Source organism: Dryobates pubescens, chromosome 2 (genome assembly GCF_014839835.1).
Source record: "Dryobates pubescens isolate bDryPub1 chromosome 2, bDryPub1.pri, whole genome shotgun sequence".
NCBI classification, from domain to species: domain Eukaryota; kingdom Metazoa; phylum Chordata; class Aves; order Piciformes; family Picidae; genus Dryobates; species Dryobates pubescens.
This window is the reverse complement of record NC_071613.1, coordinates 14,225,393-14,244,188: the sequence shown is the minus strand read 5'-3', so window position 1 is coordinate 14,244,188 and position 18,796 is coordinate 14,225,393. Positions and strand designations below refer to the sequence as shown.

The window sequence follows — 18,796 nt, the reverse complement described above, 5'->3', positions numbered from 1 at the left end:
ATCTTTGCTCTATTCACTGAGACATATCTCTTGACAATCTGGGGGGAAAAAAACCTAAACAGATCAGGTTGAGTGTGTAAATGTAGAAGGTATGTGTGTGTGTGTATATATATATATAATATAAAAGGTACCTATATAAGGCAGAGTGTGAGAAAAGCCTCTCAGTATGAAGTCTTGCTTAATTTATCATTGTAGAAACATTGCAGTGAAATGTATGTATTTGTAGATAAGATAATGCACTGCCTGCAGAAATGTATCCAGTGATAACAGAAAGCTTTCTCATTTTAGTAATATAATGGAACATTCATCAAGCACTTGGTTGTTCTTCATTTCTAAAGTCTATGTAAGAAGTCAGTATTCCTTGACTTATACTATGAGCTATTTAAGAGCTAGTAATTTTAGAGCAGAGAATTTTATTGGTAGTTTTATTCCCACTGCTTTCAAGTTTGTGATGCAGCTTTTTCTGGAGAAGAGAAGGATGATACTTGCTGCCTATGGTACGAGTTTTGGTAGTGGAGTTGTAACAAATGTTAAGATCACTACGCTTGCTTGCAGTTTGCAACCAAACAAGAAGATAAAAGCTGATTAATCAACCCTATATCTAATCCATCTCACAGATGGGATTTGAGAAAACTTGCTCTAGAATGTACTTGTAAACTCAAGTGTTGGCACAAAAATAGTTGGTAACATTTCAAAGCAGCTGTTGATAAGATGTGAGACTTTCTTAACAGTATTTTCACTTGTGCCTAATCCTGTGGTACTAACTGTAGTCTACGTTTATACATTTTGTTTGAATGCTGGTTTTGTTGCTTCATTAGCTCCCTTTTTCTCTTTCTCCTTTTTTTTATCCTGCCTTTGCTGCTGCTTTCCATCTTCTGTCCAGCTCCATCTTTCGACAACTCCCCGTATAGCACTACACTTCCCGACTACTCCAGTTGCCAGCCTCCTTCAGCACCTCCTCCATCATATGCAAAAGCAGTCTCAGCACCAATGTCAGAGGCCGCACCGGAGTACGCTGTAGTGACTTCTGCACCACCGACTTCCACTCCCCCTACACCGCCTCTAAGGCACTCTGCATCACGTTTTGCTACATCTTTAGGCTCAGCTTTCCACCCTGTTCTCCCCCATTACGCTACGGTTCCTCGTCCGCTGAGCAAAAGTTCTCGGCCCCCTTCTCCTGTCAATGCCCCAGCGACATTGCCTCCAAATACAAAGCCTGTTGCCTGGTCTGCACCCAGTTTTGCCCCTCTTCCCCCATCTCCTCCAGTAATGATAAGCAGTCCACCAGGCAAAGCTACTGGTCCGAGACCTGTCCTCCCAGTGTCGGCTTCTAATCCAGTGACCCAAATGTCCACGTCTCCCACGGCTCCTAACGGGCTTCCTGAAAACCTGGCTTATCCGGCTCCTTCACCTTCTACCTCAGGTCCAACTCCGCCTCCACCACCTCCTCCTCCCCCACTGCCTTCCTTTCCGCCTCTGTCACTCTCTGGACCTCAAGCTTCTCCTTCTCCCAACTCCCCGAATGCCTCGACTCCCTCATCCAAGCCTAGTGTTCTCCCTTCTCCCTCTGCAGCTACCCCTGCCTCTGTTGAGAACTCTCTAAACTCTGTGCTGGGAGACTCCTCTGCTTCTGAGCCAGTCTTGCAGGCAGCCTCTCAGCCGATTGAACCTACGACCCAGCAGGGTAAGGCTTTCTGTTATTGCTACTAATGCACTAATCAGGAATGCAATCGAAACCAGGTGGTATCAAAGCCCATAACTGCCCCAAAAAATTAATATAATGCTTCCAAAGTTGCAGTGATCTTAATACCACAACAAGCAAAAAAACCAACAACATTTGGAAAACTGGGGTGAGGGAAATGTTGAAGCTTTGTGGATCAGAGCTGGTGTTCTGTGGCCTGTCTTAAGTAAAACTCCAGTTTCTCAAGCTCTCACCTGTCAAGAACAGAGCTTGTTGAATATTTGCTAGGTACATTTTGCACTGTTAGTTTATTTGGAACGTGGTTTTAATAGGCAGCATCATTGGTTTCCTAATGGCAGCAAACTTGGAAGAATGTGTGTCAATGACCTGTGGTGTTCCACCAACATAGCTAGTAAGACTTCAGGAAAGAAGTTTGGTTAAGCAGGTGGCAGTCTTGATGGACGCTCTACCAGGATGGCAACAATGGATGGAAATGTCTCTGTTAACCCTGGTTTTAGTAAGTTTAAGTCTTTATATGCAAGACTACAGTAGCTCAGCGAAGGGTATGAGCAGAGGAGGTCCCAGGGTATGAGCAAACTGTGGCTTCATCACAGGAGCCATGCAGAGTAGATCCCATTCATCCCTTTTTGTCTTAAATGAAGGCATGAGTTACTCTAGGATGGGAGTGGAAATAGTGAATGGCCTCACTTGTACTACAGAACAAAAGTGTGCTCTTGGATAGTGAGTGATGCCAAGAGAGTTTAAAAAGATTTGCATTCACACATTGGTTAGCAGAGTAGGAAATCAGGAAAGAATTTGTGCCTGTGGAGGTTCCTTGAGGTAGTTGTGAAGCACCTTTAGTAGCTTAGGGCTACTAAAGTGGGTGGAAAGGATGTGTGGGGCTGTTTTCATAGTCACAGTGTCTTAAAGTGTTCCTATAATAGTAACAGTGATTATTCTTTCTTCAAAGCACATTTTGGATTGCAGATCAATGTGAATTTAAAGCATTAAAGGCATCATAGGAACAAGCTTTTCTGTTTTTCATCTGTCAGTCTTCTAACTCACTAATTAGTCTTTGTATTACATTATTAAGGTTTATTCCTGAGATTTTTTTTTTAGAGGAAAGATCTTTATGCAGGTTATGAAGTAGTATTGGATCTCAAATATTGAAGGATTCAGATGTTTGGGTGGTGTGTTGATTGATTATTGGGATGATGAGAAGTCACTCTGTGTTTAGTGCCATTAAACACACCTTGTTCTTCCTATGCCATATGATGCTCATGCCTGACTTGACTCTTCATGAAAGCTTTGCCTGTTTTCTGTCTAAGATTGTTCTTGGTTGCAGCACAGAACCTGACTGGAGGGGTTTCATGTGTAAATGTCTCTGGAACTGTCTGATCTCTCATACTGTGTAGTATTTATAGTACATTTAATAGGAATGCTTCTCTCCTGCTGAAGCTTGGAGTGTTTTCTTGCCTATAAAAGGGACCCTTACCAGTGTTACCACCTTATACACAGAGCAAAAGAACCAGTATTTCAATGGGCAGAGGATCTTTCTTTTCTAAATGCTTAATATAGTCTATTTGTTTTCTCTTTGATACTAGGTGTTGTCCAAGGACCACCTGCACCTCCTCCCCCACCCCCCTTGCCCTCTGGCCCAGCTCAGTCTTCAGTAGCAGCCCCACCTCCTCCTGGCCCACCACCACCACCTCCACTTCCACCTTCAGGGCCGCCGCCTCCACCACCACCACCTCCACTTCCTAGCCAAGCTCCTCAAGTTCCTCTTCCACCTCCTGCTCCCCCTCTCCCCACCTCTGGATTTTCAGTGGGATATGTGTCCGAAGAAAATCGCCCTTTAACTGGACTAGCAGCTGCCCTTGCTGGAGCCAAGCTTAGGAAGGTCTCACGGGTAAATGTAACTCTTGTTTCCTTTCCTGATTCCTGTCTCTGAATCCTTACCAAATTGGTTGTGATTTTTCTTAAAGCTTAATCAGGACTTTTGGTCTAGGATTAATTTATTGTTAAAAAAGCATTAGAGGATGGTACTCCCAGCCCATCCTATCTTTTTTTTTTTTCTTCTCATATGTGAACTTAATTTCTTTCATTAAGTCAGCTATCATTTTATTTGTACATCTGCTGTTATTTTGTATATTATGAAGGGTGAAGACTCTTCCAGTTCAGGTGGAGGAGGGGGCTCTGCTTCATCTAAAACAGACAGTGGCCGTGGAAATGGACCACTTCCCTTGGGAGGCAGTGGGCTGATGGAAGAAATGAGTGCACTGCTGGCCAGGAGGTAAGCACCTGTTTCTGCTGTGCTCCAGCTGCTTAGTCATTGTGGAGGTAGGATTTTGGGTGCCTGTTTGCAGCTGGCTAAGGATCAAACAAACATTGCCTTGTTCATGTGGTTGCTTGTGAAGCTGATAACGTTTTATGAATAGCCATTTTCACTTGGATGTAATCAAGAACTTTTCTTCTCTGTAAGTCTTTGTACAGCTGTAGGGGAAGGCAAGCAGACTTCAAGAGGAGAAAGAATTGCATAGTTGCTTTGGCAGTAGGGCTTTGTCCTTGAAAGTACTTTTTTAAACACTAATTTTCAAGTATGTAGCTTTCAAGCTGTGTGTGTCTTCAATTAAAGAAACCTACGTTACTTCCATCTTAAAGGCATGAATGATTTTGGTAACTTTTCTCTCTGCTTCTAGGAGAAGAATTGCTGAAAAGGGATCAACAGAACCAGAGCCGAAAGAAGATAAAACTGTGAGTTGAGAAACTTTATCTGCTTCATGTTGTTCAATACTGGATTGTAAGAGAGATTCTCATGGTGTACATGAAAGCTCATTTATACTGTCATATATATCAAAATATCACTGTTTTGTGAGGTGCATAGTGCTTGCACACTTCCTGCACACAACTGATCAGAATCATTTAAATCTATAAAAACTGAAATAAATATTTAAACAGTTGAGATTTATCTGATAGATTTCCAAGAGTCAAAGGTGTTTTGTTTTGTGGTTTGTTGGTGTTTTTCTTTTTTTTTTTTCACTTTTTCTCCTCCCTCCTTTCTTCCTTTCTGTTCCCTTTTAATCAGGAAGAAGCAGAGTCTTCAACTTCTAAGGTTTCTTCAACAAGCACACCTGGTAAGTAGCACAGGTTTCTGAACTCTGTGGTGCTATAATGCTAAAATCTAATGACATCTCAGTCAGCTGTGCTGAATTTTGGAGCCTGCCTCTTCTCCCATAATTACAACCTGGCTGTGGAATGGGTCCTGCTTCAGAAGTGTTTCAGAAGATGCCAGATACAAAGAACATCCACTGAAACACTGTGCTTGGTATAGGGTCCTCCTGTGTCAAATCTATGGGGCCGATGGATGAATAAGTAATGATGTTGCATGAAGTAATAACAATTCACACTATAGAAAGACTGTTTGAACTTGTGCAGATTGTTTCTTCATTGAAATTGACACTGAATTAATTTTGTGTAATTCGTTAACAGCTCAGGAAACCTCTTTCAGCTTAGAAACATCTTCCTCCCCCCAGTATTTGAAGCTATTTGGTTATAGTTGCAGCATTCCATGTTTCACAATTGGAGCAATCAGATACATTGAGTATGGGTAGACCTTTTCCCCGTGGAATTGAGAGTTAAATGGCAATGCTTGGAACAAAAGGGAGAATTTAAGGTATTATCCCAACAAATGGTAGTACGACTAAAAATAAGGTGAATTGAGCAGGAGGTAGCTTAATATGAAAGAACTCATGTAATGTGGTAACAAAAAAAACGCCAGGTACTTGACATTTTCTTGCTTAACTTACACAAGAAATAGAAAAAAAACATTTTTTTACCTTCTCACTCTGTTTTCCAGAACTAACAAGAAAGCCTTGGGAAAGAACAAATACAGTGAATGGAAGCAAGTCACCTGTTATCTCCAGGTACTCCTTTTTACACCAGTTATCTTTCTTTGTTCTTGTTGCTCTTGCTGCTCGAGATCCTGGAGTAAAAGTAGCAAAAATCACCTTAATAGTACTAAAAGCAAAATGTATGGGGTTAAAATTACTGCTGTGGCAGTTTTAATTAGGATTGAGGAGTTCCTGTTGGAGAAGATGATTCCCTAGCAGTTGCTGCTGTATAACTTCAATGGTTAAGGTGTGCATTTGCCTATGGCAATGTTTAATTCTTTCTATTCCTTTAAATTTCCAAGTCTTCAGTTTCCAACAAGGGGAAAACCAAATTCAGTGCTGTGATTTAGTAATAAACCTAGTGGACAGGCTTTCTCCTTTCTATTTCTTACCTAGATCTTTAAACTGTCTTGGTAAGATTTGCTTCTGTGACTGCTGTCAGTAGGTGTCTCCAAGGAAGTCCATCCTAAAGAAGTGTAGAAATATTACACAACCTGCAGAGCATTCATGAACCTTTGGGAACTGACCAGCTCAAACTTTGGTAGGCATTTCAGTAATGCAGAATGTGAAAGAGCTGCATGGAGCAATTTATTTTAAAAAATAAATACAATTTAAGAGGGATTTCATTTCCATTCAACAGAAGGCTTGTTTTTAGAATTCCAGTATATTCTGTGCAGAGATTAGAAGATCCTGACTTGTGATAAGCTGACAAAGTTACTTGAATTTCATGAGAGAAAACAAAAACTTGAGAATGCTAAACTTGAGAATGCTGTGCTTGAAATGGCCTGAATTCTCCTCAGAATTCTGGCCTCTTGGAAACAGCCATGCAAGGTTTGGTGATTAGAGAAGAAAAATCCCCCAATTTCTTCTCTTAAGTGGCATTACTTGTGGTTGAGGTTGCCATCAAGGTCTTTGGTTCTTAACACTCTTAGCCTGTATCAGTATCCTTGTCTCTTTCAGAAATAACTAAGCCCAGGAGCTTAGAATGTCCACAGCCTGGATTCTGGTTGATTTCTTTCTTTGTTTTTTAGTCAGAAAGGAGGGGACTGTCGGTGAAACAATAGTGCTCTACCTTTAGCCTTGACTTACCATAGAATCACCTGCATTGGAAGGGACCTCTAAAGGTCATCTAGTCCAACCCCCTTGCAGTCAGCAGGGACATCCTCAACTGGATCAGGTCACCCAGAGCCCTGTCAAGCCTCATCTTGAATATCTTCAGGGATTGGGCCTCAACCACCTCTCTGGGCAACCTGTTCCAGTGCTCAACTGCCCTCTTTGTAAAGAACTTTTTCCTAACATCCAATCTACCTTCTTCCCCTTCACTCCCCAATAGATCTTACCTGCTTTTAACCAGGGTCTCTTGTTTTCAAGCAGATTGAGGTATCAATAAACGTTATTGAAGGGGAACTTGTCATAGAAATAGTTTTTGTAGGGAATTCAAAGAACATTTTAGATTTTATATTAAGACAGTTGCTGACCTGGCCCTTTGGCTATAGATACCCTGTGGATAAGCAACTAAAGAAAGGAAAGTGAAGGGATTAATAAATAGGCCAACTCTCCATATCAGACTCAAACTGAGGAGCCTGGGATGTCCTTGAATCTTTATTCTACATGTCCCTACAGCCACAGCCATAGATGTTCTGTGCATCTTATTTAACTGATCTTGTTTCAGCTGCTGAAACTCAGAAGCTGCCAAGGTCTGTTTAAAAATGCGTTTGACCTAGAAAAGTACAGGAGTACAGAAGAGTTTTGAGATTTCTCTGGAGATGTATTGAGAGAGATTTCCATCAAGCTTTTGTGTTTGGTCATCCAATGGAAAATGTTGGTAGAACTCAGCTTGATGAGGGCTTTGCTGGGTGTGTACCCCAGAAGTACTTCCAAAGTAAAAATTCCCTGCTTACTGAATGTCAGTGTTATTCTCCACTGCTGACATAACCTACTGGAAGGTGCCATAGCATATATTTTAAGACTGCTGATACAGTTTTGTAGTCAGAGATGACAATTTGCCCTGCCAGGATGAGGCATGATTGATGGATTCAGAAATAATAGATATTAGTAGAAGTCTTTCTTGAACATCCTTGCATTTTCTTAGATCTGGCAACTGTAGAGAATTATCTCAGCAAGCAGCTTGCTTAAGTAACTTCGAGTTAGTCAAAGGCTGCTGCTATTTGAAATACTAACATCATGTTTGCCAGAAGGGAATATCTTTTGCTTGGTAAGGCTTGAGAACCTGCTTCTGACCTCAGCAGGGAGCATGAGAGTCGCTTATGAGGCTTAAACAGTGCATACCCTAAGAAACAGGCAAGTAGCCAATGTGTTCTTTTCAGACCTTCCAAACAGACTGGTAATGAAGGGCTTGTTACTCAGAAAGAGAATGTTCAAAGTATTTTAAAATAACTAGTGTCCTGTTTAAAATCGGGGGGGTGGGTGTGTGTTGTAGCAGACTTCATGTGCTTTCCTGAAACACTCAAATAGAACTCTTGGAACACAACTCGTGGACCTCCACGAGGTTTAAGGTGCTAAAACTGAAGAAAACTGCAGACCTATTATAGCTTATTAAAGGTAGTGTTTCTCCCCTTCGTAGACGGGAATCTCCATGGAAAAATCTGCTTGCTTCTGAAAACAGGTTCTATGATTCATTAAACAGGTATCATCCTGTTGGGATTTGAGACTTTGTAATAACCCTTTTGATCAGTTCACAGTTGGACTTTTTCTACATGGATTGGTAATCACCACATGCACCACCACATTCCTTTTCATGTTTTGTTTGTCCAGTTGAACCCATTTTTTGTCCAGCTGAAAGCAGGTAGTGTCAAAAAGCAAACTGAGGTGGCTTAAGAAGCAGCTATGATTTCATATTAAGCAGGTGTTTGGGTTTTTTCTACCAGTCACCACCTGCAAAGGTATAAATTCCTGCTGGATATGCCAGGATTTAGTGAACTGTTTGCAGTATTTTGAGGAGAGGCTTTTAGAAATGTAAGTTTAGAGACGCAGGGGTAACAATTAATTCCTCAAGGCAATTTTCATAGCTGCTTTTCAGAAATTAAGACAACAAATAGGTTTTGCCTGATTTAAACATCTGAAAGGAGAGGAAAAAAAAAAAAAAAGGCTTGTTAAGCATAAAATGAATTCAGTTGTTTCTGTTGGGAATGTATTCCCCAGCTAGAGTTAACACAATGTGCATTTCAAGCTGTAGATCTCAGTTTAGCTCTCTGTAGTGGCAGTCACAAAACACTGGCACTGAAAGCCGTCAGGTTTTCCACAGCTTTCCACAGGCAAACATCAGAGTCCAGTTTTGTTTTTCATGAAGGCACTCACTGTGGTGACTACTTAATCTTTTGTATGAAAAGCTCCCCATTTAGCTACTTATCCTGGATGGTGTGTTCTGCATGTTGGCATGAATAAAATCTTTACCTTGCATGCTTGATTTAAGGTGTTTTAGGGACTGTCAAGGTTGCCTTCCTGTCCTGTTAGGCAATGCTATGAGAAACCACACGGGAGAGCTCTTTAGCCATCTTAGGATCTGATGTCTGGGATGCTTTATTCACTAAGTTTCACTCATGGATGTTTTTCTTAATGGCAACTGCATTCACCATTAATCTTTCTTTTCTGAGAAAATGTGGGAAGAAAAAAAGATGAATAAGGTAATTTTGGGGCAAGACAGCTGGATTTGCCCAATGTTAGAATCCATATACTTCACAAATTAGTCTCTCAACATTTGAATGTGAAAGCAATGCAAGAATGTCTTGCATTTCAGAAAGCAAAAAGTTAATACATTCTTCAGCCTGAGTGGCAAGAGCTTCTAAAGAGGCTTTCCTGTTGATATTTTTGACAGCAGAAATATTTAGAATATGATTGATAGAGCTGTCTTTTTATTCTGAATATCTGAAAACCACGAAGCTGTCTGTGGAGAACTGTTCTTCAGTCTCATTAAAATAGTACACTCATAAGTAATTTTATTAAAATATTCAAAGTGTATTCTTGGTTGGGTGCTTACATTGAGGCAGGTAGTAGGTGCCTCTTATCAATTGCCAGGAATGGCATTTTGAGAGGACATGGATTCTTTTTTCATGCTGTCATGCCATAATGTTTGGGAACACAGTGATAGTCACAGGAAATGGTCAGAAACTACATGGAGAATGTGACACTCAACGTTACTCTGCTTGGGACTAAGTGCTCACAGTATGAGGTGTAAACTACAACACTTTAAATATCAGATGTGTGATGAAACAGCAATTGCCACAGATCTCATCTTGATGAATGTTTTCAAGCAAGCATTTCTTTCATAAGAAATGAAGCAGATACAGAAAAAAGTGTTCTAAAAGATCCTGAACTGTGGTTTGTCTTCATAGCATGAGCACACACTGCAGATTCTCTGGTGGTTGCGAGGTGAATTCTGTTTTCCAGCTTCAAGTTCCTACAATATGGTGTGTTCTGTCTTACTTGGTGGATCATGTATTTCATTTTTGATGTGTTTCAAGCAATAATGTTAGCAATTTCTCTCTTGGAACTTATATTTAAACATCTGTATTCTTACATCTAAACAGCTGTAGCAGTTGAGTATTTTGATCCCAAGTGAAGAGCCAAGTTGCTGTAACACCACAGGATGTTGCTGCATCTTTTCTGCTTTGATACAAAGTCAAGCAGCAAAGGGGCAGTTACTGCAGTCCTTTCTGCTGACTCTGTTTTGCGTGGTTAACTGCTGGCATTTTTTTCTGCAGTGAGTTCCACCAGGCTTGTCACTGCACAGCAATAATCATGAAGCAGAAAAGAAATTATTGATAAATTTCTATCACCTGCACTGAAATCATAAAGGACTGTTGAGGCTCAAAAAGACTGTAGAGCTAATGTTTAAGTCCAACCACTCACCTAGAGCTCACAGTCCCAGCACTACTTCTAAGCCACTACCTCTAAACCATGTCCCTCAACACCAGACCCACATGTCTCTTAAATACCTCCAGGGATGGTGACTCCACCACCACCCTGGGCAGCCTGTTCCAATGCCTGAGAACCCTTTCTGTGGAGACATTTTTCCTGATACCCAACCTGAGCTGCTGTCATGTAAAGGAAGGCTCTGGGGAGACCTTAGAGCAGCCTTACAGTACCTGAAAGGCACCTACAAGAAAGCTGTGGAGGGACATTTTACAATGGCTTGTAGTAGTAGGGTGAGGGGGAATGGACTTAAGCCTGAAGAGGCTAGGTTTAAACTGGATATTAGCAAGAAATTCTTTCCAGTGAAGGTGGTGAGACACTGGAACAGGTTGCCCAGGGAAGTTGTGGATGCCTCCTCCCTGGGGGTGTTCCAAGGCTGGGTTGGATGAGGCCTTGAGCAATGTGATCTAGTGGGAGGTGTCCCTGTACATGGCAGGGCAGTTGGAACTAGATGATCTTGAAGGTTCCTTCCAACCCAAACCATTCTATGATTCTATGAAGATGCATAGAAGCTGAAGGTAGTGATTTCATAGAAAGAAACAAGAAGCACCTATGTTAACTATTTTTTTCTTGAGTGAGAACACAGCTGGTTTTGTTAGCTAAATGAAAAAAAATGTTATGGATATACTGCTTGTTTCCCTCACTTTCTGCTTTCCTCTGAAAAAGGTAGTTTTATGCTCTGTATGTGGGAGAAGATAAAGCACAGAACTGTGCCTTTCCTGCTGGTTTCTCTTCACTTTATTCCAGGCCACCTTCCATCACAATGGAATGGATGTATTTCACAATAAGTAAGGCTACACTTTTAAGATTACAAATCCAGAGAAACGCAGTGTTGAATTCCTCCTAGGTACAGATTTTGAAGAAGTGAGACACTGAGTTTAGGCTGGGTTTTTTTGGTTCAGTGGTGCTGTACACAGAGACAATGAAATAGGACCTAGTTTAATTTACTTCTACCCAGCCTTTCCTCAACACTAGCATACTGTGATGATCCTAACACTGGGGAAACCTCTTTGCAGGAACTGTCAGCCATTTTATCAACAGCTTCTTTGTGGCCTAACATTTTGTAGAGTAATGGAGAGAAAAAATGTTAGCCAAGATGTAAAAAGGAATTAAGAACAGCAGCACATTCATAGAATCATAGAATGGTTTGGGTTGGAAGGGACCTTGAAGATACATCTAGTTCCAAATACCCTGCCATGTGCAGGGATACCTTCTACTAGAGCAGGTTGTTCAAGGCCTCATCCAACCTGGCCGTGGACACCTCCAGGGAGGGGGCATCCACAACCTTCCTGGGCAACCTGTTCCAATGTCTTACCACCCTCACTGGAAAGAGTTTCTTCCTAATATGCAATCTAAATCTCCCCTCTTCCACCTTCAACCCATTCCCTCTCACTCTCACAACAAGCCCTTGTAAAAAGCCCCTCCCTCTCTGTCTCCATCCATCCATTTCTGTATTCCTGCTGTTAGCATCTATCTGTGCTCATAGCTGTAGATAAGCAGGGCCCTGTGGAAGCATAGTAAGTGTATGAGTCCAAGTAACTTCTTGTATAAACAGTGGGGATCAAAAGAAGTGAGAAGGTAGAAAGTCTGCTTCTGGAAAATTCCAGAATTAAAAATGTTAATGTTAAAAATGCAGGATGGTCTTGGTGAGCAAGTTGTTGTCTTCAGAGACTCCAAAACACCAGAGTTTCATCTCAAGTATGATCTTACAGATCTTGCTGCTGTTACACTATTTGCTTTCAAGAAGCTTTAGAAAGCAATTGATGGAATACCTTATGTTGGAAGGGAGTTAGATAAGGTTGCTCAACTGTGTCCTGTCAAGTGTTGAAAATCTGCCAGGGCGGTTCCACAGCATTCATACAGTTATAGCATCAACATACAGTCATTAGTGGGAGTGCTTCTTTGAGAGGTCCTGTTTCGAAGTGAGTAAGCAGTTGAAAATGCAGAAGAGAAAGTATTTGACATTTGGAGACATTCATCTTTTCATGCCCATTATGAAAAAAAGCAAAACAAACAGCCAGAAACCACTGACAGTGAAATCTGGCTGCTACTTGAAAAGTTCTTGTTTTGAACTAATAGCTCTCATGGTAATTACTTCATTTCCGGTGTGTGGAAAATCTTCTGGGTTTTTGCTTTTTATTGTGTGGTATTTGGGGTCTGCTTGATTCTTCCCATCCTCTAACTCCCACCACTACTGGGTTTTTTCATTCTGGTTCTTTACTGTTTTCAATAGAATTTTGATGGGGAAGTGCTATGTATCCTGTCATGATGAGTGACTGGTAATTCTGGATGTGTTTTTGTGCTGCAGACCAAAATCTACACCTACGGGGCAACCCAGTGCCAATGGAGTACAGTCAGAAGGTCTAGATTATGACAGATTGAAGCAGGTATGTATATGATGTATATGTGAATGATGCTCTGACAAGGGAAGGACTTGCAGCTGTCCAATACTGGCTTTTAAAAGTTTTGTTAATTATTTCCAAACTTCAACAATGATTCAGTAATTACTAGTCATTATTTAGTGAAACAAGTCTGGGGAAATTCCTAGCCACCAACCTACAGTTACAGCTCCTTGCACTGCCCCAGGTCTCCCAACCTTTCCTCATGGGACAGATGTTCCAGTACCTTAATCATCTACATTGCCCTCATTTGTAATGTCTCCAGTAGTTCCCCGTCCCTTTTGAACTGGGGAGATCACAGCTGGGCACAGTACTCCAGATGTGGTCTCAAAAGGGCAGACTGGAGGCAGGGAAGGGCATCCCTTGACCTGCTTTTCATGGTGTACCTCAGGATACCATTAGCTCTCTTGGCCACAAGGGCACATTGCTCTCTCATAATCAACCTACTGTCCACCAGGACTCCAAGGTCCTTCTCCATGGAGGTGCTTCTCTGGAGGCATTCAAAATCCACTTTGATGTATTCTGTGTGACCTGCCCTAGGTGATCCTGCTTTGGCAGGGGTGGTGGGTGTGATTTAATCTGTAGCAAACCTTTGTTGTTTAAAAGGGACATGCTGAGTGTGGCTTTAATTGCTGTTGTTTTTTAATTTAGCAATTACATTAGGGTAACATTCTAACATCCCTTCTCCTAAGTGCTGCAGGAATCAATTTATAGAACTTGTACAGATTTGATGTATTTTCCTTGATTTTACCTGCAGTGAGAATGTTTTGGGTTTGAGGCTCAGCTTGGAAGCTGAAGGGTGGGTTATGCATTTCAGAAGGGTTAGAGATTCATTTAAAAACCAGAAGACGTTCAGATACTTCTCTGCAGAAAAATTACAGGTGGCAGAACTAACCTGCTCATGTTGCAAAACTAATCTATTGTTTATGCTCTGACACCGTAGGACATTTTAGATGAAATGAGGAAGGAGTTAACAAAATTAAAGGAAGAACTCATTGATGGTAGGTATCAATCTGTTAGCTGCTATTTAGTCTTAATTAGAATAAGGAGCTACAGGTGCACAAAATGTAAATATAATGTTTCTAATGTTTCTAACTTGAGAATGATATATTGGTAAAAGCAGCTTTGTTCTTAGTCTGGTGGCATCTTTTTCATTTGTGCCAGACTTGTTCTGATTGTTCTGTGTCAATGTTTTATGTTCTGTGTGGTTTGTTTCAATTGACACCAAGCAGCATCTTTTAGAAGTGGTTAGAGGGATGCTGTATGTGAGTCACTTACAGTTATCATGTGCTGGCAGATGGGTTATTTTTATTCTATAATCCAGAGCTGCTCAGGAGAGTATTTGAAAACTGGCACTATTTGGGCTGGGAATGTGCTTCCAGCTCTCACTCATCTTCTCTTTGGTCTCTAATGGAAGAGTCAAAGATAAGAAGTCTCAGAATTGTGACTTTAACACTAAATATTTTCCTGTGTAGCCTTTTGTAGTTAAGGGAAAAAGCATAATCTTAACCCCCCCACCAGTTAAGTAGATTTATATAACTTGTGTGATTTATTGCTTTGGTTAGCATTTTTTCTTAACTTTATGGAAAGTACTGAAATAAAATATGGAGAAGGAAAAAAAATATCAAGGTGAAAGGAGAGGTTGGGAAATGAGGGGTGTGGGGGGGAAAAAGTCATACCAAAGTGATACCACTGACCAAATGTCATCAGGTGATGTAGGAGGAGCTGGCAGGATTTTGACTGTTCTGTGTCCACAGTCTTTCAGAACCACACGAAGCAAAGAAGGGAGGGCCCTGAGGCTGCTCTAATAGGCAAATAAAATAAAGGAGCCCCCACATATGCTGCTTGGGAATCCCAAGATTCACTGGAAGTGCAGAACTGCAAGATAAAAGATGTTAGCAGGGATTTTACAGGAGGAGAAAGGGTACTGCCTAGTGACTTGTGTGAAGCCCTGGGAGGTGGTGCAGTCACCATCACTGGAAGTGTTTAAAATAAGACTGGGTGAGGCACTTAGTGCCATGGTTTAGTTGATTAGATGGTGTTGGGTGATAGGTTGGACTGGATGGTCTCGAAGGTCTTTTCCAACCTGGTTAATTCTGTATTCTGTAAGCCACATGAAGCTAACTTACCTCTGGTTTATGTACATTATAAGACTCTGTTGTGGTTTGAGCTGAAACAGCTCTGGACTGTGGACAGAATGATCAGAGGACTGGAGCTCCTCTTCTGTGAGGACAGACTGAGAGAGTTGGACAGACTCCAGACAGGCCTTCCAGTATCTGAAAGGGGCTACAAGAAAGCTGGGGAGGGACTTTTTAGCGTGTTAAGTAGTGATAGGACTAGGGGGACTGGAAAGAAATAGAAATGGGTAGATTCAGATTGGATGTTAGGAAGAAGTTCTTCACCATGAGGCTGGTGAGACACTGGCACAGGTTGCCCAGGGAGGTGGTAGAAGCCTCATCCCTGGAGGTTTTTACGGTCAGGCTGGATGTGGCTCTGAGCAACCTGATGCAGTGTCCCTGCCCATGGCTGGAGGGTTGGAACTAGATGCTCCTTGAGGTCTCTTCCAACCCTAACAATTCTACTATTCTACAATTGATGAACTTACACCAAAGGAGTAAATAAACCCACTCAGGCAGAATTGGGGGTTAAACAGAAACACTGCTTACAGAAGTAAATCAAATACAAAAGGTATGAAGGCAAAAGGATATATATACATACTCAGAATTAGCCTGGCGGTGCTAAGCCCCACACTAGGCCTCAATCAGACAAACCTCCTCCTTCCCCCCCTCCAACACTAGGCCTCACTAGACCCAGAGTATGCCAAACTGCCTCCCCCCAAGACAGGCCTCAGTGCACCCCCCAGCAAGTCTCCCTGCCTCCCCACACTAGGTGGGCACACTAGCCCCAGCTGTGCAGCAAGACAATAGCTTGCCATGAAGGCTGCACTCCCACACAAACCAAAGAGCAGAAGCCCTAAGCTTGGAGCAGAGAGGAGAGAGAAAGAGACTGAACTGGCTGGGAGAATATGGAATTAACCAGGTTGGAAAAGACCTTCGAGATCATCAAGTCCAACTTACCACCTGACACCATCTAATCAACTAAACCATGGCACTGAGTGCCTCATCCACTAGGTCTCCTTATATAGGGAGGTGCAGAATTATGGGATGGAATAACCAAGTTACAGTTTCCTGTGTCCACCCTCTGGGATGGACTGTCCAGTCCCTTGTACTCTCTGTCTTCTGGAGGAATTTGTCTCTGTGGTAAGGACACTTAATCTCTAACCTACAGCAGACTGTGGAAGCAGGGTGAGCCCGCTTGAAGGGGTCAGTTGTGTGTTTTGGCTTTCTGCCTTTGTTTGATTTCTAACTTTGCTCTTTCTGTCTCTGCAGCCATCAGGCAGGAACTCAGCAAGTCGAATACTGCGTAGAAAGACTAGTACTAAGCCGCTGTGACTCTTTAACTTGATTATAAAACTGACTACATTTTGTGAGCTGTTAGAAGAAAAACGGAGACAGACACTTGGAAGGAGGGAGAAACAACCTATTCTGAGAAGCTTCAGACACATCACTCTGGTGATAACGCTATTCCCCTCCTAGTTTGCAGCTTTTTTCTGACCTTTACAGCAGGGTGGAAAAGACTCTTAAAGTTACTGTAACGATTATGCAGAAATTCCTACACCTATCAGACAAGATCACAGTGCTTTGAAGTCTACTCATGTCAAGATCCAATTGCACACATTTCTGAATTTGTTAAGACAAAAAACAAAACCAACAATGAAAATAAAAACAGGGAAAAGCTTGGGAAGGCTTTTCAGAGAGGTTTTCTTTGTTAATGAAGGAGTTAGCAAGTTATACTGTTGTACTTCAAATGTATCTCAGGTTTGTCTTCCTATCATATCTGGTATTTCCATGCCCAATTTAGCAAGATCAGATGTGTAGAAGTTCCATTCACCAGACACGGAGCAATTGGAAAGGGCAGTACTTGTTAAAGCCAGCGACCCTTAGAACGGTGATGACGTATCGAGAGTTGGGAATTCTATGATAGGAAGCCTCTCTAGTTAGCCTTCATGCAATTTTATAGGAAAAGAAAAATAAAAGAGGAAAAAAAAAAAAAAAGAAAAGAAGAAGCAAAATCCAGTCCAGAGTTTAAAGATGTAGATGCCTTCCTACATTGTTACGATGCTTTACCAAATCTAAGACTTCTACACACCGCGAATCAGCAGTCAAAATGTAAATCATTAGTATGTTGTAGATTTACAGTAGATTTTTGGGGGCTTTTTCTTTTTTTCCTTTTTGGATTTTTTTTTTCTTTTTGGGTTTTGTTATTTTTTTAGATTTTATGCATGTGGACATTTTTTTGTAATGTAAACACAACACAGCCAGCTTTTTAATTAAAAGAAAAAAAAAAAACTTGCATGTCACAGAGTAGCCTTTTCATTTGTAAGGCTTAATTTATGCCCAGAAAGATGAGGGGTGAGGGGAGGGGGAAGGTGACACTTTTTTTTGTTTAATTATTGCTTTCTGCACTTTTTCTTCATCTTACATGCATGTGTAACAATGAGGAAAACGTGACTTTTATCAGTAACCATGTTAATGGAACCAGGTACTTAATCCTTTTCTAGCTTTTTTTCCCCCAGTTTTTCTATTTGGAACTCAGTAATATTTCCATAATGGTTCTGGAACTCCCACGTGAACCACACTCATTTCTCAGTGAGAGAACCAGCAGGCAGGCCTCTGAATGACTGAGGGTGCCCCTGTGGAAGTGTGTTGTCCTTTTCCTTTTTACCATGACCCTCTGCTTCACTCCTTTCTGAGACTCCTTTTTTGATTGATTAGTCAAACAGAGCAGCAGTTAGTTACCTTAGAACGACGAGCATCAGGTCACAATAAATGTGCCCCTTCTAATTTATCTGCCACCCTCCTTCCAAAAAACCTCAAACCTAACAACAACAACAAAAAGCCCAAACCCCACAGCTCCCCACAACCCAAACGCTGATGAACAGCAATGGTTTTTTGGTCAACAGTTTGAGAATCATTTTTAGGACAGATGATACTTTCCTGTTTCCCAGGGTTTTCAGATTGTACGCTTGTAAATGATTTTTTTCTTCCTCAGCGTGGTAGATTTCAGAGGAATAGAAATTCTGTGAATTGGATCTGTGGTGCTTTGGACAAAGAACATGGATCAAAATCTTCCCTTTTCCTTTGCGCTGTCAGGTTTTTTTCTGCGCGGTAACAGTGCCGTGTTTGCTTTGGGATCTGCACTGATCTAAAAGAGAAGTCCACTTTCAACTTCTCAGAGACATTAATGTTTCAGCTTCAAAGTATATGCAGCTCCATTGGTAGGACAAAGACATTCAGTAACATACTGTCTTAAGTGCTGGACCCCAAAGCAAAATGGCACTTCCAGCCTCAGTGGGAAATTTTCTCTCTGATTCAAACATTTCCCGTTTCTATAGATTGAAATTCTAAGAGAAGACTACGGTGGAAAGATTGCCTAACTCCATCTGGTCATCATTGGAAAAACTAAAACATTTTGCTGCATGCATTTATTGAAGGCATTAAAAAGAACCCCAACCCTGTAGTAAGCTTGTCAAACACTTCTTTTTTTCTTTCACTCAAAACAAGAGGAGGCATTTTCATCTTTGTTGATGTAACTTTTTGGTTTATAGGGACTTTTTTCAGCATTAAGGAAGTTTACCCTTGTCAGAAGTCATCTTTGGTTATTTTTTTTTATTAATGTGGTTTTTTGGGTTTTTTTTTTTTGTTTCCTAGGAGAGTTCAGGAGTAGCATAGTGGGAATAGTGGGAATTGGGTACAAGTGGTCCAAAATTAAAGGCTGAACTATTAGATTGTGCAAGGAACTGGCTTATGCACTAAACGTTTTGTGCCTTGGTC

At 41.3% G+C, this 18,796-nt stretch overlaps 1 protein-coding gene across 7 annotated transcripts in view; it reads left to right on the top strand.

The window, feature by feature from the left end:
- The window catches only part of ENAH (ENAH actin regulator), a 97,032-nt gene extending 79,024 nt beyond the window's left edge, over positions 1 to 18,008 (top strand). For 2 of the 7 annotated variants that reach the window (XM_054170465.1, XM_054170479.1), the window contains 10 exons: positions 884 to 1,684; positions 3,286 to 3,590; positions 3,841 to 3,974; positions 4,381 to 4,435; positions 4,767 to 4,815; positions 5,538 to 5,604; positions 8,156 to 8,218; positions 12,812 to 12,890; positions 13,846 to 13,903; positions 16,292 to 18,008. In XM_054170465.1, the coding sequence (XP_054026440.1) occupies positions 884 to 1,684; positions 3,286 to 3,590; positions 3,841 to 3,974; positions 4,381 to 4,435; positions 4,767 to 4,815; positions 5,538 to 5,604; positions 8,156 to 8,218; positions 12,812 to 12,890; positions 13,846 to 13,903; positions 16,292 to 16,329 (1,649 nt within the window). In that variant the 3' untranslated portion in view covers positions 16,330 to 18,008. The remainder of the gene's footprint in view (positions 1 to 883; positions 1,685 to 3,285; positions 3,591 to 3,840; positions 3,975 to 4,380; positions 4,436 to 4,766; positions 4,816 to 5,537; positions 5,605 to 8,155; positions 8,219 to 12,811; positions 12,891 to 13,845; positions 13,904 to 16,291) is intronic. The other 5 variants (XM_054170489.1, XM_054170472.1, XM_054170504.1 and 2 more) reach the window with 5 other exon arrangements.
- The last annotated feature ends 788 nt before the right edge of the window (positions 18,009 to 18,796 follow it).